Below are 26,320 nucleotides of genomic sequence, written 5' to 3'. Positions count from 1 at the left end.
GGCTCCGTGCCATGGATCCTGCACCCTCGAACAGACCAGCATTGGCGGCCGCTCTGCAAACGATTTGGTGTCAGCTGCGTCCAGAGGACTACCAGGGACTTGTCGACTCACTTCCACGGCGTCTCACTGCAGTTCGCAGGGCCAGAGGAGGCCCCACACGCTATTAGGTGACTATCCTATGACATTTGCTAAGTCAGTGTATTGACTAGGAGGATTAAAATATAGTTTTGCACAATTTTGTAAGAAGTTCAACCGCCAATACGGATTTAACATGAGATTCATAGTCTGTAAGAAAATCTCTGTACATAATAAGATCATGCCCACGAACTTATCCAGGGAAACACAGTAGAGTTCGTCTTCTACAGTGATTTTTTTAATTCTATTACTTTTGGATCAATATTTGGATGAAAAAATCCCTACGTTCTCAAATAGGTCCAGGAATCTGTTCCTACTTTGTAACTAAATGAGCCAAACATTCTTATGTCCCTACGATTGGCAGCACTGCTCCCGGGGCAAATCTACTTTGAGAACGTCGCTGTAATTTATCATATTAGCGGCGGATTCAGCGAGATTCGTGGAACCATACAATCTCTAAACCCGCTATAACACTCCTAAAGAAATTAGAAAGTTGTATAGTTTTATATTTGTTATGTTGAAGCCCCCAAAGAGAAATCCGATCCCCAGTAACTCCATCATAATGCATTATGGAAATCTTAGGCGAGACTGAAGAGGTAAAGTAGTTTCCCGTTGCTTTTCTCACTGAGCTATAATGTGCTGTCTGTTACGCCCTTCCCCCTGTGGGTGGGGACGGTGGAAGAACACCCCCGGTATCCCCTGTCTGTCGTAAGGGGCGACTAAAATAGGCCCCAGGGATTCCTTAACTTGGGAGCGTGGGTTGACGACCACGGAGCCCTTAGCTGAGTAATGGCATTGCTTCGACTTATTTGTGCCAGGCCCTTTACTTTCATCTATCCTATCCAACCTCCGTTAGTCAACTCTTGTTCTTTTCCGACTCCAACGGTATTAGATTTGTGAATCCTAGAGAATCTTTCATTTCCGTGCCCTTCATTGTTCGAAGTATTGGGCCCCTTCTATTTTTTCCCTCTGATTAGTGAGGGACCACTACTTTGTTAGGCGCATTGAAATTTATACATCAGTATATTCTACACGCCATACAACCACACCACGCATCACTGGAACTGGCTGCTATAAAGAGTGGGCTAGTAGCGATGCTTATACCTCTGTCACTTTCATATTTCCTAAGACGAAGATCAGACAGAGACAGATCGATACACTAAACTTATAACAAACTTGTTCTATTGCCATAGCTCACTGTAAACATTACATCACTAGCCAGAGATGGTTCAGGGTACTACTAAACTGTAAAACTGGCAGTGAACATAGAACACTAGTCCTTCATAGTCAGTCCTCTGCTTCTAGAAAGAAATGTCGACTCAATATGGTAACAATAATCAGCAGTAAGAGTTACTCAATCGTTTGTATTGGCTATTCTTTCAACCCTTTATTTTAGAAAAGTAAGTTGGAAGATTACATTTTGTTATAACCACCGCCGTCTCAATCTCTATATACTGCCTGCTCTGTGCTGCGAGAATTGCGTTTACGGCGACATTGTAGATGGCAGCACTTACCGCACCCAGACCACATGTTGGTTAAATGAGAGTTCGTCAACAACACCAATAAAAAAAGGAAAAATAATCCTTAACACGTTACTAATTGAGAAAATAATGCACATACAGAAAATAACATTTCACATTTGAGCTTGGCTTAAGATATAGATACGTAAAATGTATACAATCTTACCAGTTACAGTAGATATATTAGGATCATCCCACTGCTGCATGGCACATAAAAATTTCAGAATTTTCTCGATACGAGTAACGGAGCACCTTTTCAGCCCTTTATTTACTGTTATTTACCAGCAGTGGACGCAAAAAGAAATCTATAACTATTTCACTGTCCCTCTGTTCATGACCAGATTTCAGGAAACGTTTTATAGCACATAATGCAGTGCGTGCGTAAGTCATGTCATTATATCCACCACCCAATCTCACAGCACTAAATAGAGCTTCTATTGCGTCACCAGAAAATCATCTAGTGGGAACATAAAATAACCGATTTCGTAACAGATAAGAGACACATTCCACTATAGATTTCATAGTTAGCGAGACAGCATCTGCCATCTCATTAGTCAGACACTTCAGTTTTTCACGTTTGATTCCAAGTGAATTATTTTAACGTCTCGATGAAATCAGCATTGAACAATTGTAAGGTGAATAGAAATGCACACAATCTGGATTGTTTTGCCGAATGTGCTGAGTTCTGTCAATGACGTCGTGAAATGTGAAAAATTTGTAAATTCCTTCCATGAAGTGCACCGTCGATTCTGCGCATGAAAATCTAAACGTGTATTTATAAACGGGCATGGTTTTCTTTCATGAAGCGAATAGCAGCAGTGACTGCTAGGAAAATATTTGTATAGCAGAACATTCATCAATTCAAAATCACTCTATTTCTTCGTAATACCGAACAGGATTGGATGTCAAGTCTCTCTGGAGGCGATGAACTTCTTTCACATATTTGGAGGTGATGATGCCATTGGTGTCATTTCATTGTCTAAGAACTGGGAGCGCACATTTATAAAATGGTAAGAGTGAAAACTGAAAAGAAGTTTACGACTAGGATAGAATGGATGAGTTGCACACGTTCTCACTTTTCCCTCTCCAAAATGTTTAAACATTGGCTCTATGATTGTCAGTCAACGGCATTAATCATTTTTGAACTAAAAGGGATAGATCGGAGACTTCTAAATCTTTAATGAGGAAAGTCCGTTTACAAGAAAACACAACAGTTTATTCGCGAGAGCAGGAGATTTTTATTATCTGTGCCGCATACACCTTCAACACTGACCACGCAAACGAACTTCTCACTGGTTCGGCCGTAGAGGAGCCGTACCTAATTAGCCATTTAATCGGCAATCATTGTTACACTTCTTTCTGTTAGTCTGAGAGTTTTACATTCAGCTCTAAGTCTTTCCTTCACTAATTGGGAAATCCCGACAAACACTATCAACATTTTCCATTGAGGATACCTGTCAAGAATACTTTGTGACGGAGCTGATACTAGACTAAAAGTCCTCCCATATTCTTAACCGTTTGGGATACTATTCTCCACGCCACATAGTACCGTGTGATTTGTTCTTACCGCGTGGATTTTGTCTTGCGAAAATTATGAATTTGATTTTAAAGATGAACGGTCATTTTTCATTATATTTAGCTGCTTCCTTTACTTTATCCAGACGATCAATTTCTGGGTTGTCTTCGAATTTCGTCTGTTGCCTTACAACTTCATTATGCTTAGTCATCAGCTGTTATCGCAGTCTCAGAATTCTCGATCGGAGCCACTACTGTCTGATTTTCTGATCACTGCTGTCATTCTTACTCGTTTGAATATTGACTTGAACTGAGACATCGTTGTTCGCATGAATTTCTTACTCGTCCTCCAATGTATTTCCCGCGGTTGAAGAGCTTGTTTCATGAAGATTTCTTCCGAAGAAATATCTTATCATTGTCTGGTCTTTCATGGAGCTATTTTTCTGGTTTTAAGGTAATGGGGATAATTCGAAGACCGACTAGGCACGCTCTCTGGCTTCAATATATTTTTCTTTTACTTTTTCTTTTATCTCGATCTCTAAAATTCAGGCTACAAACACAAGAATAATCAGATGGAATCCATTGACTACCCTTGGTTGATGCCTGCCTTGATAGATTTAAGCCAATTTTCCCCAAGTTCTTTACTCGGGGGAGGGGGGGGGAGAATTCGGATTTCTTCCTATGATATACTGTACAGAGAGGAACACAACAATTCATCATTTTACAACCAGAGACACACACATACTCGATGCAAACGCACTGGAACTCAACAACGTGGGTACGGATGTAAGTTGGGTGCGTTAACTGGCGCCCCTAGCGGAGGTTTGTGACACTAAGAGCTCACGCTGAGAAGCATGTTAACCGCATAGCATAGAGCAGGCAGTATATAGAGATTGAGACGGCGGTGGTTATAACAGAGCAATTTTAGTCATTATTGAACAAAAAAGCACGATAACAATACGGTAAGCACTAAGACACAGAGTAGCCAAGCAGATCTCGGATGCTTGCTGTATGAAATCAAAAGACCGAGGAACGAAACATGTAGAAATATGTCATCTATATTTAAAAGAAGTCAAATTTGATTAGACGTTTGTCAGCCACGAAATCTAAATATTTTATAACTAAGGTGGTTATTGCTTTGAGGGGTAAAACAATATATGACCTCTCAACATGAACTGACGGATTCGGAAGAGAAGAAACGTCAACCAAGGAAGGTCAGAATGTGAAAGTGAGGAATTGGACAACTTATGAGCCCTTGACATGGACGACTAAAGTTATAAACTAAATTAGTAATAGATTATTATTGTTGTTGTTCTTTCTTGTTTAGTTTCGGCCAGCTATGGGCCACGCTATTTCAACCGTTTTCTGTCTTGAGCTTTAATACTCCCGCATCTTCTTCGGTGAGCTTCCTTTCGTTCTTCGGTTCACGTCTTGCCTGTCTTCATTTCAGGTTTTATTCGAAAACTCTGTAGACTTTAAAGTTTCTTCTACCAGGCAAGTTGGCCGTGCGGTCAGGGCCGCGCAGCTGTGAGCTTGCATCCGGGGATAGTGGGTTCGAACCGCACTGTCGGCAGCCCTGAAGATGGCTTTCTGTGGTTTCCCCATCTTCACACCAGGAAAATGCTGGGGCTGTATCTTAATTAGGGCCGTGGGCGCTTCCTTCCCACTCTTAGGCCTTTCCTATCCCACCGTCGCCGTAACACCTATCTGTGTCGGTGCGACGTAAAGCCAATTGTAAAATTTAAAAAATCTCCTTTAAAGAGTCATGCAAGATGTCATCACGTAAAATCTCCAATTCTTATAAGTCCTTTTCCACCTCGGTGAACCAGCCGTTTGTTATAGGTATCTTTGGTGAAGTGGTAGGCCATTTCAATCTTGTTGATTCTTGATTTGAATGCCTCTTTCTCAGAAATATTAGATTCTATTCACTCGCCTGGGTATTTTAATTTCTCTACGCGTTTTATTTTGCCCTGATTGACCTGTAGATTTATGGGAGTTGTCTTGATGTTTCTTATGAACGGTGTTTTCTCAGCTGAAATTATTATTATTATTATTATTATTGTTACCGTGTTTTAGCGGTAGGTAGAGGTGTAAGAAGGTGCGGGCGTGAATGGGTTTTCAAACTACGGAATCAAAGTTAATGTAAAATTTAACGAGGTTATATTTTCTTTTCAATATTAAGTAATAACAAGGAACAGGTACTTAGTAGCCAAAACACAATTTGAAATGTACAATTACAGGGGTTACAGAGTTTGGGCTTCGAGCCCTGAGTTCACAATTCTTGAGCAACTAGCCCAACTTTCCGATATACAAATTTTAACAAAGGGGCAGAAGACCCCAATCAAACCCTGGAGCACTTGCTCCAAATTACACAGTTAAGCCTCCTCGAGGCACACAACACTCCGTTTCCAAAAGAGCCACACGCTCTTTAATTTAAGCCTCTCCCAGGCCACACCAAACTCCACCTTCAAGTTGTCCACAACGGACACAAACCCAGGGGTAAAATACCCAATCTACTGAGGTCTATTAAATGAAAAGCAGGTTAATTAAATGACCTCTAAAACAATTTGAGAGGAGGCGAACTTGCACTCCTAATACACTTTGATTTTAAAACCTACTTTGGCACTAGGCCGTTATTACAAGGGCTAATCCCATACTACAGAGGTGACTTAATAGCAATTTACATTACATTACGGAAGAATAGGTTGAGAAACAATAAGTTCACCTCAAAACATTATGAGTGGGAGCTCGAGAGGGTTAGCACTCTCTATCCCAGTATGTAGCTTTTCAAGAGAATAGAAGAAAAGACTAGTTACATTTTAGGAAAAGGTTACATGGTGGAACGCTTCGCACCCACCCCGAGAGTTAAACTGCTGAGCAAGAAAAGAAAGAATTTATTAATCGGCCATTACCTTATTGTTGACCGCTGCCGAAGAAAGAAGCGCCTCCCGCCTCCTGCTAGGTACTTAACACACTGAAAGATGGAACAGAAGTGGCCCAGAGACCCAAAAATCAGCAGTTTAAATACTCTCGCGGAAGTTTCTAGGCGTTAGGGGAAAGAAAACACCCGCCCACAATGTTTTTATTGGATAGGACCCCGCAACAGATACAAGTTGGGGGAAAATACACCAGATTGGTCAGAAATTACTAAAAGAAATTCGGGATTGGATAAATCTAAAACAAGGGGAAAAAGAGGGGTAAACAGCCAACTTAAACCATAACAGAAAGAAATTTAACAAGAAACAAACTTTTGAAATAAAAATTTCTCCAACAAAATAGTTCTTTGACTCCGCACTAGGGTGCACTATTGTTGATCTTCAGTAGTGTCCTCTAGAAGAGAAAGTTCACACTTCTTACTTCAAGCGAAACAAAAACACATCAAAAGTGACACAGTTCAAAAACTCAAAATTTTCCACGTGGTGACATCTTCTGAGAAAGTAGAGAATTAATAGAGTAGATAAAGTTCAACCTTCCTCCAGAAGAGGAGTTTCAACTGGCGCAACTTTTAAATAAACGGTGTAGAGGTGTACCGCCCGGTACAGACCTCCCCCCCCCCAAAAGTTTCTCCAAGGGGTAACACAGAAGAACATAAACTTTTGTTTGAAAATAAGTTCCAAGTTTTGATGTTGAGATTAAGATAACTTGCAGAAGTATTTGAGAAATTTCTTAAGTCGGTTCCAAAATTTTGTTGTTGCAGGAGAAGTAAAGTCTTTATGTTTATAGAAGTTGAATTTCTGAAGATAAGCTTTTAATACTTAAAAGTGAGGGAAAAATTTGCAATGTCCACCAATTATTGCTGTTGAATTCCCAAGTGTAGTTATCTCTTATAGTAACTGTCCATGTAGTTGATGTTGATGAAGTTGGATGGCCGGACCGGCCGTTGCAGCTTGCGTCCAAAAGGAGGCCGCTCGGACCCCTTAAGTACCCTGAGATACCGCTCGCCCGCACCATGAGGGGAGCAGAGGTGTTGAAGCACGCCGCGCCCGCGGTGAACATATACAGGCTGCGGGCAAGTAGCAGGTCGTGCGCCGCACATCAGCCTTGGCCGGGAGGAGAGCTCCGGCTCGCCGTGCACATGTCGTCCTCGCTGGAGAGGAGGGGGCCCATCCCCCTCCCCAGTTACTGCACGGCGCCGCGCGGCTGCGGGGGCACTGAAACATTAAAGCTAGGCGGCAGAATTGTGTTGGACCATCATGTTTCTTTTAAGGGCACAGGCATGTAAAGAGATTGAGGGGCCAGCGGCGTGCAGATATCCATGGCATTTCATCTAAGCCAGCCACTGAGTGTAGTGGAGCAGGAGACGGGAGCGTGGTAATGGCCGTGGAAAGGACAGAATGGCAGTTTAACGGGTCGGGACAGGTTTTACAAAAATGCTTACATCTGAAACAAAATATTATAGGTAGTGCAGAATGCCTTAAAAATGAAACTCAAAAAAAATATAACCTTCATATCCTTTCAAAATAATATAAAGCAAGTTAACACAGAAATTACACCGGCTTCACCTGGGACAGGTGAACTCTAAATATCCTCTCGGTGGCTGGATTACTTAACAATAAGGTAACCGGCGTAAGAAAATCGAGAATGATACAAGGCCCCTGAAATCTGGGGGCAAGCTTGCCCGCGGGAACAAAATTTTTGACCATTACTTGGTCACCTACCTTTAAAGGGGTGGGTCTCCGTCCACGATCATACCTTTCCCTAACCTTTTCATGAGATACCTTAAGATTGGCTTTAGCCTTCTTCCAAAGATCTTTAATATTATCCGGATCTATTGTCTCGGGCAGAATGTCACTCAGAGACCAGAGGTTAGAGAGCGGCGTGTTGGGAACAAACTTAAACATCAAGGAAGCTGGAGTAAACTTGTGTGATTCATGAACCGCCGAATTCAAAGCAAAAGCTAACCAATGCAGGGACGTGTCCCACCTAGAATGATCTTCATGATGATAGGCAATAAGTGCGGACCTGAGATTACGGTTAACCCGTTCAGCCAGAGATGGTTGAGGGTAATAAGCAGAAGTGGTTACATGAGAGATGGACAAGTCAAAACAGAATTTACGAAAAAGATTTGATGTGAACGCCTTAGCATTATCAGATACAATATATTGGCACGGACCAAAAGAAGCAAAAATAGAATTTAGACAGGTAATGGTGGACTGAGCGGTAGCCAGCTTAGTCGGAAATAACCAAGAAAATCTGGTAAAACCATCTACACATACAAGGATGAATTTGTTGGCATTTCCCTTCGACTGGGGGAAGGGTCCTACATAATCAATATACAGGCGTTCCATGGGGCGCGACGCTTGATGCGAAGACAAAAGGCCTACCTTGGTGGACATGGTGGGTTTACTCAGCAAACATGATTTACAAGCTTTTACAAGTTCACGGATTTCACCGTCCATACCTTTCCATATGAACATTTCACGAATCTTTTCACGGGTTTTAAAGATTCCAAGATGCCCTCCTAATGGGGTCTCATGATAATACTTGAAGATCATAGGTACCAGAACGGCTGGAACGACAACTTTCATCATCTTATCATGCCTCGATGGGCAACATAGAACACCATTCCTCAGAACATAAGGGACAACCTGTTCCCCAGAAGAAAGGGTTTCCATTATCGGAGCCAGCGTCGGATCTTCACGTTGGTATTTCTCAATATCTCTAAAAAGCATGGGAGCATCTGTTAGGATGGCATTAACCTCGGATAGTATGGACTCGGAAGGTGATGAACTGTCGACCGGTTCGTGGGTCTCGACCTCGTTTGAAAACATACGGCTGAGTCCATCAGCAACAACATTTTCAGTACCTCTGATATGCCTGACATCGAATTGGAAGGCAGAAATACGAATGGCCCAACGGGCTATACGACCAGTACGACGCGGCCTACCTAAGACCCAGCTTAAGGCTTGATTATCTGTTTCCAGGTCGAATTTGACATGTTCCAGATAGAGACGGAACTTCTCTAAGGCGAATAAGACTGCCAAACCTTCGAGCTCATAGATGGAATACTTGGCTTCTTGAGCCGACAAAGTCCTAGATGCATAGGCGACGGGTCGCCTCCCTAGTTCAGTCTCTTGAAGAAGGACTGCAGCTACAGCTGACGACGACGCGTCCGTTTGGACGATGAATTTCTTTGAGAAATCAGGCATAGCAAGGACAGGGGCATTACAGAGAGCTAATTTCAGATCTTCAAAAGCGGCTTGTTGAGAAGGTCCCCACTCGAATTTGATGCCTTTCCTACGAAGAAGGTTTAAGGGCGCCGCTCTATTAGCAAAGTTAGGAATGAACTTTCTGAAGAAATTCACCATACCGATAAACCTGGCGATGCCTTTAATGTCCTTGGGAGGTTTAAAATCACGGATGGCCTGTGTTCTAGAATGATCGACTGCTACACCATCAGGTGACACAATATGCCCTAGGAAAGACATAGAGGGCTTAGCAAAGGCAACCTTGGACAACTTAACAGTTAACCCAGCCTTACGAAGGCGATTCAGAACTTCTCGCAGATGATCTAGATGTTCTTCGAAGGTCTCCGAAAACACGACGACATCATCCAAGTAGTGATATAAGTATTCAAATTTGATGTCGGAGAAGACCCTATCTAGCAGCCTAGTGAGCACAGCTGCTCCCGTGGGGAGCCCGAAAGGCACGCGGTTGTATTCATATAAATTCCAGTCCGTGGCGAACGCTGTAAGGTGTTTAGACTCTTCGGCAAGGGGAATTTGATTATAGGCCTGATTTAAGTCCAAGATGGTGAAGAACTTGGCCTTACGAAACCATGAAAAACAAGAATGAAGGTCGGGAAGGGGCACAGATTGTAACACCACCTTCCGATTGAGAGCCCTGTAATCAATGACAGGCCTGAAGCCTCCTTGGGGTTTCGGTACTAGAAAAATAGGCGAAGAATACGCTGACTTAGAGGGCCTAATAATACCGTCCTTCAACATCTGATCGATGATTTCCTTCAGAGCCTTCATTTTAGGTGGAGATAGCCTATACGGTGGAAAACGGACAGGAATCGAATCCGTAACCTCAATTTTGTATTCAATAAGGTCAGTAACACCAAGAGTATCAGAGAACACCTCGGGAAACGACTGACACAGTTTGCGAATACTATCAGCCTGCTCCTCAGGTAGATGTCTAAGGTCTAACAACATCTCATCCTGGGTAGGCGAAATAGAAGAACATGACACAGAATTACACTTTAATAGTGGTATTTTACAACTAGAAGCAAATTTGAATGTGCACGACCTAGACTTGAGATCGAGCACAAGACCAGTGTGAGAGATAAAGTCAGCTCCCAATATAATGGGGCAAGACAATTGCTTGGCCACAAACAATTTAATTTTCCATGTAAACTTAAAAACACGAATTTTGACCAGTAAGGAACCTAGAATTTCTAATGGAGATGAATTAGCCGAAACGTATTGAACAGGAGAAGAGACATAGTCAGGAAGTTTACAAACCGATTTCAATTTAGAATACCATTCAGCCGCAATAATCGAACAAACACTACCTGAATCTAAGAGAGCTGTTATAGGCTCGTTATTTAACTCAATCTTAAGAAAAGGAACAGGTGCGGGGGTATCCGCCGCAATCCTAAGACATTCTTTAGGGCATTCAAAAGATGAATTTGAAGGCTGATCGTTCTCTGCATTTACAATCTGTTTACTAGGGGCTGAGTCTCGGGAAGATGGATTAGTCGACTCAACCGAAGCCACTAGTCACTTTTTATTATTGGCATAGGTGGAATTTGCACCAGAAGTTGAGCAGGAGGGGGTGCTATTTGAGTTCGGACAATTCTTGGCGATATGTGAGAAGGCCCCACATTTAAAACAGCCTTGTGCTGAACCAGCTCCATTATTTGCCCTACTACTTTTGACCAATGGACATTTATTGCGAAGATGGTCAGGCGACCCGCAAGCATAACATTTACGGGGTGTGACTGGTCGGCGAGGTGGAGGCCGAGTGTTACTAAAGGAAGGCGGGGGTTCTTTCGCTACACGCAAAGAATCGGCGTATCTAACTCCTTCCGCTGAGACGGCCAACGCTTCAAGTTCAGAAAAAGTTTGCGGGCACGCCGCAAAACACAAGTATGACCTATAAGATGGTGAAATGCCTTCCACAATAGCTTGTACAATTTGGTCCTCAGGGAAGTGAAGAGCAAACACCCTGGTATAAAACTTAATGTCTTGTATGAAATCAGCCAAGTTTTCATCCAACCTCTGTACTCGATAATAGTATTTCTGAATCAGAGATGACCTTGCGCGGGCAGGAATAAAATTAGCAAGTAGATGTGCATGAAAATCTTCGATGGATGACTGTTCAGCTATGGCTCTTACTATTTTGTCGGAGAGAATACCAATAGCATACGGATAGATAATTTGCAAGATTTGACATGGAGACAGAGAAAAAACAAGGGCATGATCCTGAAATTCCACTAGAAATCTTAAAAATGAAATTACGTCACTGGTGGTATTAACAGAAAACTTGGATATACCTCTGAGCAACATTGCCAATGGATGAGGCAAGCTACTAAATCCGGGTGACATAGTAGGTAAAGGTTTCAATGGCAAGGAAGTCAATTCAGAACGGATGTTACTCAATGATGCACGACGTTCAGATTCGTTGTCCAATGGGGCAGGGATAGTTTGAGCAGCAACGGTTATCCTATTAACTTCTCCCTTGGGAGGCGCTTCCTCACTACCTGCATTCACTATGGTGGGTTGATCAGATTTGGGAGGAACTTCCCCAGTTAACAATTGAGTGACCTTACTAGATAATTCAGAAATATTTTCCAGGAGCGTACTAGCTTCCTTCCTCTGAACGTCATTCAGTTTTAGAGACAACAGATCGTTAACCCTATTCGAAAAATGATATAGCCTGCCTTGCACACGCTTAATTTGATTAGGAGAAGGATCATTTTCATCAAAAAAACTAACTACAGAAGCTAGCCCAGTAATATTCTCCGTGATCGTGGAAAGAGAGTCGTCAATTTCTTTCTCTCCCAAATTGGGGATGGAAATGGGCAAATCAAGGGACTCTCTAAGCTTGTTAGTGTCTATTGCAACCGTGCCTCCAGATTGCACATTTCTGATAGTTAATTCATAGATCAACTCCTCCTTGCGCAAATAGTTAAGAAGGAGAACATCGCGAGGGCCGGGCATGGTGACAGAACAATTTTGAAAAACTCAAAAAATTCCAGCAACTGGGAAAATAGTTAGAGTTCGGAACAAACAATGTTTAGCCGTCAAAAGGGGCTAAATTGAGACCCATTCAACCACGCTCTGCTACCACTTGTTACCGTGTTTTAGCGGTAGGTAGAGGTGTAAGAAGGTGCGGGCGTGAATGGGTTTTCAAACTACGGAATCAAAGTTAATGTAAAATTTAACGAGGTTATATTTTCTTTTCAATATTAAGTAATAACAAGGAACAGGTACTTAGTAGCCAAAACACAATTTGAAATGTACAATTACAGGGGTTACAGAGTTTGGGCTTCGAGCCCTGAGTTCACAATTCTTGAGCAACTAGCCCAACTTTCCGATATACAAATTTTAACAAAGGGGCAGAAGACCCCAATCAAACCCTGGAGCACTTGCTCCAAATTACACAGTTAAGCCTCCTCGAGGCACACAACACTCCGTTTCCAAAAGAGCCACACGCTCTTTAATTTAAGCCTCTCCCAGGCCACACCAAACTCCACCTTCAAGTTGTCCACAACGGACACAAACCCAGGGGTAAAATACCCAATCTACTGAGGTCTATTAAATGAAAAGCAGGTTAATTAAATGACCTCTAAAACAATTTGAGAGGAGGCGAACTTGCACTCCTAATACACTTTGATTTTAAAACCTACTTTGGCACTAGGCCGTTATTACAAGGGCTAATCCCATACTACAGAGGTGACTTAATAGCAATTTACATTACATTACGGAAGAATAGGTTGAGAAACAATAAGTTCACCTCAAAACATTATGAGTGGGAGCTCGAGAGGGTTAGCACTCTCTATCCCAGTATGTAGCTTTTCAAGAGAATAGAAGAAAAGACTAGTTACATTTTAGGAAAAGGTTACATGGTGGAACGCTTCGCACCCGCCCCGAGAGTTAAACTGCTGAGCAAGCAAAGAAAGAATTTATTAATCGGCCATTACCTTATTGTTGACCGCTGCCGAAGAAAGAAGCGCCTCCCGCCTCCTGCTAGGTACTTAACACACTGAAAGATGGAACAGAAGTGGCCCAGAGACCCAAAAATCAGCAGTTTAAATACTCTCGCGGAAGTTTCTAGGCGTTAGGGGAAAGAAAACACCCGCCCACAATGTTTTTATTGGATAGGACCCCGCAACAGATACAAGTTGGGGGAAAATACACCAGATTGGTCAGAAATTACTAAAAGAAATTCGGGATTGGATAAATCTAAAACAAGGGGAAAAAGAGGGGTAAACAGCCAACTTAAACCATAACAGAAAGAAATTTAACAAGAAACAAACTTTTGAAATAAAAATTTCTCCAACAAAATAGTTCTTTGACTCCGCACTAGGGTGCACTATTGTTGATCTTCAGTAGTGTCCTCTAGAAGAGAAAGTTCACACTTCTTACTTCAAGCGAAACAAAAACACATCAAAAGTGACACAGTTCAAAAACTCAAAATTTTCCACGTGGTGACATCTTCTGAGAAAGTAGAGAATTAATAGAGTAGATAAAGTTCAACCTTCCTCCAGAAGAGGAGTTTCAACTGGCGCAACTTTTAAATAAACGGTGTAGAGGTGTACCGCCCGGTACAATTATTATTATTATTATTATTATTATTATTATTATTATTATTATTATTATTATTATTATTATTATTATTATTACCTCTGTGGCGTAGTAAGAGAACAGGTTAGCACCGTCATACAGTCATACAGTAGAACAGTGTGAAGAAGAGTAAATAAGACTGTAATTATATGAACATTGGTTAGACATCAAGCACGGAGGAACACCCCTTTGTAAGTGGTGAAGCGAATTTTAAATTACATTTCCGATTCTTTATTTGCGAGACGCTGAATTCTTGACAATCACCGCGATAAAGAGTAAGAATCGAGCGAAAATTAGTGTAGAGAAGAAAATGGGGATGGCTGTGTCCCTCTAATTCCAAGATTTGCGAAACTGTAGACTGATAAAGAGTCTCTTTCGTTTCACTAATCATGATCAGTTGAATTATTCTGCGATGTGATTATTCCCTATATGTTTGTTTCACTTTTTGTGGTGCTTAGATTCTACGTGTTTCAGTTATTTTTACCCCAGTTACCAAACCGCACTCGGTATTAAGCATGTTTTGATCTAGGACACTGTGGGAGTATCTTGATTTAGCAACCGAGCGAGTTGGCCTTACGGTTAGGGTCGCGTAGCTGTGAGCTTGCATTCAGGAGATGCTGGGTCTGAATCCCACCACCGGCAGCCCTGAGGATGGCTTTCCGTGGTTTCCCATTTTCACACCAGGCAAATGGCCGGGCTGTACTGGTCGGGAGATATAGCAAGAACCAAACAAATATGAGGGCTAAGTTAGGAATATACCGGGCGAGTTGGCCGTGCGCGTAGAGGCGCGCGGCTGTGAGCTTGCATCCGGGAGATAGTAGGTTCGAATCCCACTATCGGCAGCCCTGAAAATGGTTTTCCGTGGTTTCCCATTTTCACACCAGGCAAATGCTGGCGCTGTACCTTAATTAAGGCCACGGCCGCTTCCTTCCAAATCCTAGGCCTTTCCTATCCCATCGTCGCCATGAGACCTATCTGTGTCGGTGCGACGTAAAGCCCCTAGCAAAAAAAAAAAAAAGTTAGGAATAAACTCGATGAAGCCAGAGTACATAAGCCGGCTTCGGTGGTGGGAGAATGGAGAATAGTTTACCGCACCTAGGAGAATAATGGACTCAACCATGGTGGTTAGGAGAAATAGAGGGTGACCAAGACGACGATGGCTGGACTCAGCAGTTCATGATTTAATGTTAAGAGGTGTGTAGAGCTAGTTGAAAATAGAGGTTTGTGGACGCGCTTGGATAATTCAAAAAGGCTTGCAGACTGGACGCTAAAAGACGATGATCAATCAATAAATCATAATTGAACTTATCAGAAAGAGCATCATTATCCATGAGAGTCAACAAGTTGGAACTGGCCTATCGACTGACAAAGAACGTTTTATAACAAACAAACAAAAAAATGCCTGTCACGCAACCTGAAACGTCAGGCATACGACCTGAAGCTCTGTATGCCATGGAGTGACTTTCATTGAACCGAAGAGGTCTGACGGAGAAACTGGAAGTCAGAGAGACGAGAATTCTCAGGAAGATCTTAGATCCGGTAAAGGAAGCTGAGGAATTCCGTACACGACACAATTTTGAACTCTATGAACATATTAAGGAGGCTCTCTGATTATGCTAGGAAAAGGAGAGTATCTTTTTATTGCCATATAGTAAGACTGCCTTCCAAAAGACTGACCAATCGCCTCTTCATCTTCTGGCAAAACAAGAAGATTCGTACCACTTGGCTAACAGAAACTGAGAAGAACATTGAAGAACTGGCATTAGGGCTGTAATGTGGTAAAAACGGTTACCTATGTGCAGCTTATTTCCACTAGGGCTGTGCCTGAAAAGAGCTGCAAACGAATTTACGCATGATCACGCATTTGTAAAATAAGGTATTTCTGTGAGCTATTTGTGGGGACGTCACGGTAGACGGTCTGTACGACATTCCCTGAAAGAAGTCCTTGGATTTCAGTAAAATCCCTGGAAGAAAGGTACCCTCTGGACAAATGAAAGGAGTTATACTGGCAGAAAATGAGACAATACCGGACAATGATCAGAGCCCAGCAGTTGAACATGCTTGGTCCAAAGTAGGCCCATTCGAAGAAAGAAAGAAAGAAAGAAAGAAAGAAAGAAAGAAGAAATCATAATTGATCTGCATTTAGGGCTGTTGCTCAGGTGGCAGATTCCCTATCAGTTGTTTACCTAGTCTTTTCCTAAACGATTTCAAGGAACTTCGAAATTTATCGAACGTTTCCCTTGATAAAGTATTTCTATCTATAATTCCTCTTCCTATAAATTAATATTTGTCCAAATTTGTCCTCTTGAATTCCAACTTTATCTTCATATAGTGGTCTTTCCTACCTCTTAAAGTTCCATTTATTCGTTAATGACTGAATGAATGAATGAATGAATGCATGAATGAATGAATGAATGAATGAATCAATCAATCAATCAATCAATCAATCAATCAATCAATCAATCACCACTGATCTGCATTTAGGGCATTCGGCCAGGTGGAAGATTCCCTACCTGTTGTTTTCCTAGTCTTTTCTTAAATAATTGCAAAGAATTATTATTATTATTATTATTATTATTATTATTATTATTATTATTATTATTATTATTATTATTATTATTATTATTATTATTGAATATCCAAAGCCGTTTGGAACCCTATTTTACATAGTATACTAGGGTTATAGTTAAAATACATATTCAGTTTTACAATGAAAATGAATTCATGTATCTAATCGGCGGAAAATGAAGTGGATGAAGTTAATAAAATATTTGTAACAGCACGGCTTCTTAAACAAATGATACAGGGGTTTTGATAATGTAATGTTGCAATAATTCAAATGAGAGTTCAAGTCATGCCTTCTTTCAAATGCAGCACATTCAAACAGTAGGTGGTCCACTGTTTGTGAGGATCCACAGACACACACGTAGCCATCAGGACGATTGATTCCAAATCGATGACAATAATAACCAAATTTGCCATGACCAGTCAAAAATTGAGTCATTTCAAAGCTTGGCACCAACACGTTACTTTGCAGGCGGTTGAAAACCTCAGGGAAGAATATTTCTCTGGTGACTTGGCCTCTAGTGGAAGAAGTCCAGATGTTGTTCCATTGATGGATTACGTGCTTCTTTATGATTTTTTATTTTTTAGCGTAGCTAGGTGACGTTTTGTCATAAGTAATTTCCAAATTAGATGTAGCCGCTGCTTTTGCCAGAAGATCAGCTTTCTCGTTTCCAGATATTCCACAATGACCGTGAAGCCCGTCAAAACTTTGTTGAGCTGTGGTTCTAATAGCTACAGCTGTTGGATTCAGATTATATTTATTATTTATCGCATTCAACGCAGCTTGCGAATCACTTAATAATCGAGAATTTGGGAATTTATTGAACACCTCCCTTGGAAAATTATTCCAGTCCTTAATCATACTGAAAGCTCCGATTATATTCAAATACCGGTATGTTGATTACCCAACACAAATGCATAAAAGTGCCTTTAAAAAGGATAGAAAAGGTAGGCCAATTAAAGGAGGTGTTTTGGGAGAGATTCTAACCCTCGTAACTCACGACTATCCGTTCGCCACTGTGTCTACCAACTCAAGAAATGCATTCATGACCAATACACGTGCGTGGCTGAGAACCTGCAGGCAGATTGCAACACGCCGCGGCGGGCTGCAGCTGAAGTAATCCATGTCGTAATGGTGAGCAGGTCAAGAAAGTGAAACCTCTCACCACTGACCCACTTTGTGCCATCTACTGACAAGACTGAACAATTTTTGTCACCTTGCAACAACTCGGCCTTCAAATGTGTTGTTCGGTAAAATAACACCAGTTATCTAGCAGGCCCGTAGCCAACACGGGGTGGTGTCAACATTTCTCCAAAAAATGTAAAACAAACGATCAGTTGCAAGCGATTGAATGTTATTGTCGGACTCCTTGGCTGAATTTGTTCGCGTTGAGACCTTCGGTGCAGGGGATCCGGCATTCGATTCCCGGCTGTGTCGGCGATTTTAATCGCGTCTTATTCTTTTCTGACACGGGGACTGGGTGTTTGTGTTCCTTCAAACATTCTCCTCTTCATATTCAGATAACACAACACATCACACTACCAACCATCATACAAACACGCAACAGTTGATTATATCCCTCCACATAGGGTTGGCGTCAGGAAGGGCATCCGTTGGACATATCCACATGTTCGAGACAGTCGCACCAGTTACCCCACAGGTGTGGGAAAAGCGACAGAAGAAGAAGAAGAAAAAGAAGATCGAATGTGATTTATTACCATTTTTGTAATTTTACAAATGTTAAAATTGTAAATGATATAGGCTACATAATTATTTTCTATTTCTACTTTGTGTGTTTCATTTCCATAAATTAGCTATGTTTAAAATAAATTTTAATTTGGTTCTCAAATAGGCCGAGACCAGGAAAGTCGAACAGATCATAATTTGGATTGCTGGAGTAATATTTGATTTGAACCTCCTCCGAAAAGAAATCATGGCTACGGGCCTCCTACCAACAAACGGATGTTGGCTCCCTCTGAGACATAAGCGAAGGGAAATAATATATCCTTCGTAATTTACACTTTTAATGTTATTGCATTTTAAGTCTCGGTAGTATAATAATAATAATAATAATAATAATAATAATAATAATGAGTTGCAGGATTGTGAGTGGCTGCAGGGGCACTTTAACAATGTAGTGAGATGGACCGTAGACAATGGTATGAATGTAAATGGGATGGAAAGTCAAGTTGTAATTATTGCATTGATGGGGTGATAGTACCTCTTGGGGAACTCTAAGTCTATGCTGTTTAGACCCTGAAAGCATAGAGCATAGAGAAAGAGGAAGGGAAGTTGCTAACAAGGATTAAAATCCTTGGGCCCAAGAAAGTGTCAGAAGGGTTTACATTCCATCTGAGGTCAAACAAGAAGTTGTATACGAATGTAGAAAAGATATCCATTTTGACCTTTTATGGGCATTTGAAGAGAATGAACCCCAGAAAGATTGGTATAAAAAGATACTTGTGCATCAGGAGAAATGGAAAACCCAGCCCTGCTGGCTGAGAGAGGCGCACAATATCTACAGGAAGGAAGCATGACAAAAGTTGAAACTCACAACAGAAAGCGTTTTAGAAAGAAAGTTGCAGGTTTGAGGGGAAAATCCTGAATAACCTGCTAACCCGGGGAACATATCAGCTGGAGAAAGTTGGAGAGGAGGGGCAAGGATTGAAAAGTCTCTCGCAGGAATGTGAAGAAAAGGGTGTAAGCCTAAGGTTGAGGAACAGTTGGTAGCTTGCTTACTTGTAGTCCATAGCCAGCTGTATAACTTTCATTATAATGATGATGATGATGATGATGATGATGATGATGATGATGATGATGATGATGATGAAAAAATCCACAGCCTGTTTCCAGTCATTCAACTGGATCAGAAATGGAATGAATGAAGCCCCATCTAGCGGCGAGGATAGGAATTGTGCCGGCTGCCAAAGCCTGTCACACTCCTCTGGGGCAATGATTAATGACTGACAGATGAAATGAAGTGATACTGGAGAGTGTTGCTGGAATGAAAGATGGCAGGGAAAACCGGAGTACTCACAGGAAAATCTGTCCTCCCTCCACTTTGTCCAGAATAAATCTCACATGGAGTGACTGGGATTTGAACCACGGAACCCAGTGGTGAGAGGCTAGTGCGGCTGCAGGGTGACATTGATAGTGTTGTGAGATGGACGGTGGGCAATGGTATGATGATAAACGGGGTTAAAAGTCAGGCTGTGAGTTTCACAATTAGGAAAAGTCCTCTCAGTTTTAATTACTGTGTTGATGGGGTGAAAGTTCCTTTTGGGGATCATTGTAAGTACCTAGGTGTTAATATAAGAAAAGACCTTCATTGGGGTAATCACATAAATATGATTGTTAATAAAGTGTACAGATCTCTGCACATGGTTATAAAGGTATTTAGGGATTGTAGTAAGGATGTAAAGGAGAGGGCATATAAGTCTGGTAAGACCCTAACTAGAGTAAGGTTCCAGTGTATGGGACCCTCTCCAGGATTACTTGATTCAAGAACTGGAAAAAATCCAAAGAAAAGCAGCTCGATTTGTTCTGGGTGATTTCCGACAAAAGAGTAGCGTTACAAAAATGTTGCAAAGTTTGGGCTGGGAAGACTTGGGAGAAACGAAACGAGCTGCTCGATTAAGTGGTATGTTCCGAGCTGTCAGTGGAGAGATGGCATGGGAGGACATCAGTAGACGAATAAGTTTGAGTGGTGTCTTTAAAAGTAGGAAAGATCACAATATGAAGATAAAGTTGGAATTCAAGAGGCAAATTGGGGCAAGTATTCGTTTATAGGAAGGGGAGTTAGGGATTGGAATAACTTACAAAGGGAAATGTTCAACAATTTTCCAATTTCTTTGCGATCATTTAAGAAAAGGCGAGGAAAACAACAGATAGGGAACCTGCCACCTGGGCGACTGCCCTAAATGCAGATCAGTAGTGATTTATGATTGACTTAGTCACAGTGTGCTAAGTTGGGCAAAACACTGGCAACCAGGAATGGGTTAGCTGGCAAATTTATAATGTCCAATAACGGAACATTTATATTGGTATTATAAATTTACTCATTCAGGACAAATATTTCGGGTTCCCTATGGGAATCCACATCTATATCATCTGATGGCTAGGCAGGCATCAATTTTTGGTAATGAGACAAAGTCTCTCAAAGTGCATTGGTACTGCCAGTGGCTCCAAGTATCCTACGCAGTTGGCTCCACGGTATGCACTAGCCATGTGTCTTGGTGGATGTGCTATTTACCAACTGATGAGCCCAACTTAGCACACTGGGGCGAAACGCTGGGAACCAGGAATGGGTTAACTGGAAAATTTATAATGTCCAACAACAGACCATTTATATTGGTAACATACCTCTTAGTCGAGTAGCTTGTCTCCTTTCTCCCAAGTCTTCCCAGCCCAGACTTTACAACATTTTCGTAAAGCTACTCTTTTAACATATCAGATGTAAGGCTTTTCAGGCGTTTGTTCTATTAACCAGCGTTTCGTCTTAGGTCTGACACTAGACTCGTCAGAGTGGGATGTGTCAGACCCTACCCACTGACGCTGGGTGTATGCAGGTGAACTTATCAAAAGCCTTAAATATTTCAGGTTCCCTATGGGAATCAACAACTATATCATCTGATGGCCAGGCAGGCATCAATTTTTGGTAATGAGACAAAGTCTCTCAAAGTGCATTGGTACTGGCCTTGGCATTGGCCTTAAGGCTTTTGATAAGTTCACCTGCATACACCCAGCGTCAGTGGGTAGGGTCTGACACATCCCTCTCTGACGAGTCTAGTGTCAGACCTAAGACAAAACACTGGTTAATATAGCAAACGCCTGAAAAGCCTTACATCTGATATTTTTTGACATGCTCTATTGGTGAAAAATATCTAATTCCCTCCATGGGAATTTAGAAGCTACTCTTTTGTTGGAAATAACCCCAGAACAAATCGAGCTGCTTTTCTTTAGATTTTTTCCAGTTCTCGAATCAAGTAATCCTGATGAGGGTCCCATACACTGGACCCATACTCTAATTGGGGTCTTACCAGAGACTTATATGCCCTCTCCTTTACATCCTTACTACAACCCCTAAATACCTTCATAACCATGTGCAAAGACTTGTACCCTTTATTTACAAAACTGTTTATGTGATTACCCCAATGAAGATATTTCCTTATATTAACACCTAAATACTTACAGTAATCCCCATAAGGAACTTTCACCCCATCAACACAGTAATCAAACCTGAGAGAACTTTTCCTATTAGTGAAACTCACAAGGCAGTCTAGAAAGCCAACAATAACGGCCGAGAGAATTTGTCGTGCCGACCACATGACACCTCATAATCTGCAGGCCTCGGGCTGAGTAACGGTCGCTTGGTATACCAAGGTCCTCCAGAGCTCTAGTGCCGTGGTGTTAGGTTAGGAAGCTCACAAGCTGTTCAGGTGGCAGATTCCCTGTCTGTTGTTTACATAGTCTTTTCTTAAATGATTATAAAGAATTTTGAAATTTATTGAACATCTCCCTTGGTAAGTTATTTCAATCCCTTACTCCCCTTCCTATAAACAAATATTTGCCCCAATTTGTCCTCCTGGTTTGACACTTGTTTGATCCTCACCTATACTGATCTGTTATTGTGTTTATCCTAATATGTGTTCATTTCGATATTCCCATCTTTTGTATCCGTAACACGGCTTGTAGTTGTTTATTTCTTTCCATTGCTGACAACTCAGTAGAGAATTATGCTACACAAAGTGTAAAGCTTTGGAAAAGTCAACGTGTTCTTTTATCATTCAACAACTCGCCTTTATTTTGTACACAAAATAATCAACATTCCACATTTTACTGAAGCCATGTTTTGTTCTGTTCCAGGTGTTTGTGTACTCTCAGGAGGTCTACAGGAGCCTGAAGCAGAAAATGAAGGAACGCGGAGTTGCTGCACTTTCCAATTCAGAACTCTCGAGTTACTTCTCTCCGTGGTACGCAGAGCACATCGGCCGCATAAAATCGGCGAGCGGCAACGCCACAGTAGAAGCTTGGGCGGTGCAGTACCTTCGTGTCCACTACTATTTCTTCACATACCCGAGTCTACTTAAGCTGCACGGGGACGCTTCGCTTCTCAAAACCTTGAATGAACTTCTGGGAAATGAGGCTCTGCTCCAGCTCGACTTACGGACTCTGGTCCCAGCGTTTAAAGATCCCGACAAGAGACTGTGGTTCCAAGATGTTGTTGACAACTATCTCAAACTGTGGGAAGTCAACATGTGATAGGCTGGACAGCAGCTTGTTTGGTGAAGTACAAATGTGATATGAGAGAGTGTGTCTCTCACAAGTCAGTTCAGAGACTAAGTGGCAACATTCACAGATATGAAGTGATGTTGAAAAAATTTACAAACTAGGAGAGGAAAAGACATATCTTACAAGGGAACAGTTTGGGACAAGCAGTGAAACTGGGTAGGATGGTCAGTTAAGACATCATAACTTATTGGTAACAATCACTCTGCCATAAAAATGATATTTCTGATGTAGTTTTTAAATGGAGCATGGTGTATCAAAAGCATTGGTTGCAATGAAACGTAGTAGGATGGTCAATTAAGGTATCGCAACATCACCGCAGGCCTGCTGCCATCCACAGCCTGACAAAACAAGTGATTCCGAACCTGCAGTTTCCTTTCTTATTTTTTAAATTTGCTTTACGTTGCACCAACACAGATACGTCATATGGCGACAGTGGGATAAGAAAGGGCTAGGAGTGGGAAGGAAGTGACCATGGCCTTAATTATGGTACAATCCCAGCATTTGCATGGTATGAAAATGGGGGAAACCATGGAAAACCATCTTCAGGGCTGTCGATAGTGGGGTTCGAGCCCACTATCCCCCAAATGCAAGCCGACAGCGTTTTGCTGTTAGAAAATTATGTTAATAACATGTGCATTTACAGTATATACTGCCAGACAAAAAAGAAAAAGAAAACACTTGGATGTTTTCAAATATGTAATATGAATTTAATGAACCCAAAATTAAGTGATAAAATACAATCATTCTTCTTCTTCTTCTTTCACTGCTTTTTCCCACACCTTGAAAGGGTCACAAGTACAATCCGTGTTGCGTAAGTGTACTTGGCTTTGTTTCACAGCTGGATGCTCTTCTTGACACCAACGGTATGTGGAGGGATTATTCAGTATTGCTTGTTTCTGTGGTGGCTGGGTGGTGTGTGGTGTGTATAGCGACAAGCACAATCATCTAGTCCCCAAGTCAGAAAAGTTAGCCAGGAGTGGTTAAAATGTCCTGCCTGGCTGAGAATCAAAACTAGGATCATCTGAACTGAAAGGAACAATGCTGACCATTTCAGATAAGCAGCCAGACATAAATTATAATTAATATGAAAATTAAATTATAATGAACATAATTGTAAAATACATTTAAGAAAATTAATTTTTCTTAAGTGTAACTTTTTTTTTTGCCTGGCTGTATATATATAGATGACCAACATTTCATACTATATAATATTTTAGCTACCATAATAAACGATACAGAATTATTAAAACCCTAATATTTTGATATTTTTATATAATGTGTGTGTTAGTAAAATAGATTTGTAGAGCGAGAAATTCTGTTCATGTTGTCAAAATCTCATTTTCGGTATAAAGCTTCCACTTCCTTTATCAGCTCCTGCCAGGTTGGGATGTCTATGGCACTTTTCCATCTTTCTCTATCTGAACACCATTGTTCCTCCTTAACTGTATTCCAGTCCAGGTTTCTTCTAATTGTACTATTCTTGATTGTTTTCAACCACATCAGTCTGGGTCTTCCGCTTGACCTCCCTCCTTCTATCTGGGTTTCTATCATTTGCTTCGGCACCCTGTTCTCTTCCATCCACTTAACATATCCAGATCATTTAAGTTTATCCCTCTCCATTCTGTTGTAAAGTTTTTCCACTCCAATTTCCTACCTTCCTCTACACCAGGTGAAGATGCACTAGAGAGGGGAATGAGGGGAGGAGCCACCCAACTGACTGCTACACATTCAGCATGTGGTTTTCACATGTCAATACTGCCCTCCCCACTGTAGTCTTGAGTTACTGCACATCTCTTTGTGTTTGGTTCTTGCTACATTTCCTGACCAGTACTGATCTCCATGTCCAACCTTGCATCCTCCATCAGTTTTGCTTCCCAATTACTTGAAGTTCTCACCAATTTCAAGGTTGTGCCCCTTTATTTTTATCATTTCCCTTCCCCTTCTCCTACAGTCAACACCATTGTCTTACTCTTTTTCATTCCATAATTTTCAATAAACTCACTCAGTATGTTGAGTTGCCATTGTACTTCCTCTCTGTTTGCTCCTCACACCACAATACCATCTGCAAACAGCTCCCTGTCTCCATATTTTACCTTTGACTTCCTCAGAGTTTCGTCCATAACTATTACGAATAACAGTGGTCACAGAGCACTTCCTTGGTGTAGTCCAGTTTCATTCCAAAACCACTCTGTTCTTCCCACATGTGTCTGGATACTACTGCAAAAAAAAAAGTACATTACGTGCATAATTCTATCATTTGTTTTCTTAATCCTTGCAATTGCATTACTTTCCATACCTTTGCTCTCGATACAGTGTTTTCTAAATCAAGGAATGTCATCACCATATCTCTTCCATATTTCCATTAACTGCCTCATACTGCAGATGGGGTCTAGTGTTGATGTTCCATTTAGAAAGTTATATTGCTCTTCTTTTAAATGTCCTTCCACCTTTCTTCTCCTTTTTATGTAACTTTAAAATAGAAATAACAGTATACAAGTATTTCTGTCTGACCTCAGATATTTACCATTAAATAAATAAATGCATTAATTAATAATAATAATGCCAGCCCCACGGTTTAGGGGTAGCATGCCTGCCTCTTACTAAGAGGCCCCGGGTTCAATTTATGGCCAGGCCAAGGATTTTTACCTGGATCTGAGGGCTGTTTCGAAGTCCACCCAGCCTACGTGATTACAATTGAGGAGCTATCCGATGGTGAGATAGCGGCCCTGGTCTACAAAACCAAGAATAACGGGCCAAGAGAATTTGTCATGCTAACCACATGACACCTCATAATCTGCAGGTCTTCAGGCTGAGCAGCGGCATCTTGGTAGGCCATGGCCCTTTGGAGCTGTTGTGCGATGAGGTTTGTTTTGTTTGTATAATCATCATCATCATCATCATCATCATCATCTAACTGCTACAAGCCATCCAGCTATTTTTCAGCAATTAATTATAACACTACCTGTAATTTATGGCAGAAACATTATCACCATTAAATTTAGAATTTGTTAATTGATCACTCACTCAAGTTTCATTGAATCTGTCAGGTTCAACCCAAAGAGTTTCCTTGTCAGTTTCACAGAACCTTCCCCAAAGAATTAATGTGTACTACAGGAGCATTGGGGAGGTATTAGAAACAGTATGAATGAAACCCCAACCCTAATTTAATTCATGTTTGATTGACAGTTTTTCTGGAGAACAAAGTGTTGGAAAGGAAGGGAAAATAGTGATGATAATGCCAATCTATTTATTGTAATAGAAATTGAACAATAAATAGAAAAATAAAGATATTACCTACAGAATTGATAAAGTTCAAGACGTGAAAATAATCAAGAAGTATCTTTACTGTTCCAAGTTGGTCACAACTTTCTTATACTAGCAATCTTCATTGCTTTATGGAGGATTTTAGTGTCTTGATAGGCGTACCATGTGCCTCCTAAATGCTAATATTAATGATATTTATTGAGTTATAAGTGGTTACTCTTCATAAATTTCTTATC

At 41.2% G+C, this 26,320-nt stretch overlaps 1 protein-coding gene across 2 annotated transcripts in view; it reads left to right on the top strand.

Annotated features, from left to right (window-relative positions):
* tsl (torso-like) overlaps positions 1 to 25,716 on the top strand; it is a 315,919-nt gene extending 290,203 nt beyond the window's left edge. For both annotated transcript variants that reach the window (XM_067142534.2, XM_067142535.2), the window contains exon 3: positions 22,395 to 25,716. In XM_067142534.2, coding sequence (XP_066998635.2) covers positions 22,395 to 22,790 — 396 coding nt within the window. In that variant the 3' untranslated portion in view covers positions 22,791 to 25,716. The remainder of the gene's footprint in view (positions 1 to 22,394) is intronic.
* Positions 25,717 to 26,320: the final 604 nt, after the last annotated feature.

This window comes from Anabrus simplex, chromosome 3 (assembly GCF_040414725.1).
Source record: "Anabrus simplex isolate iqAnaSimp1 chromosome 3, ASM4041472v1, whole genome shotgun sequence".
NCBI lineage: Eukaryota > Metazoa > Arthropoda > Insecta > Orthoptera > Tettigoniidae > Anabrus > Anabrus simplex.
Note: the sequence above shows the minus strand (reverse complement) of the source record. Positions and strands in the feature narration are given on the sequence as shown.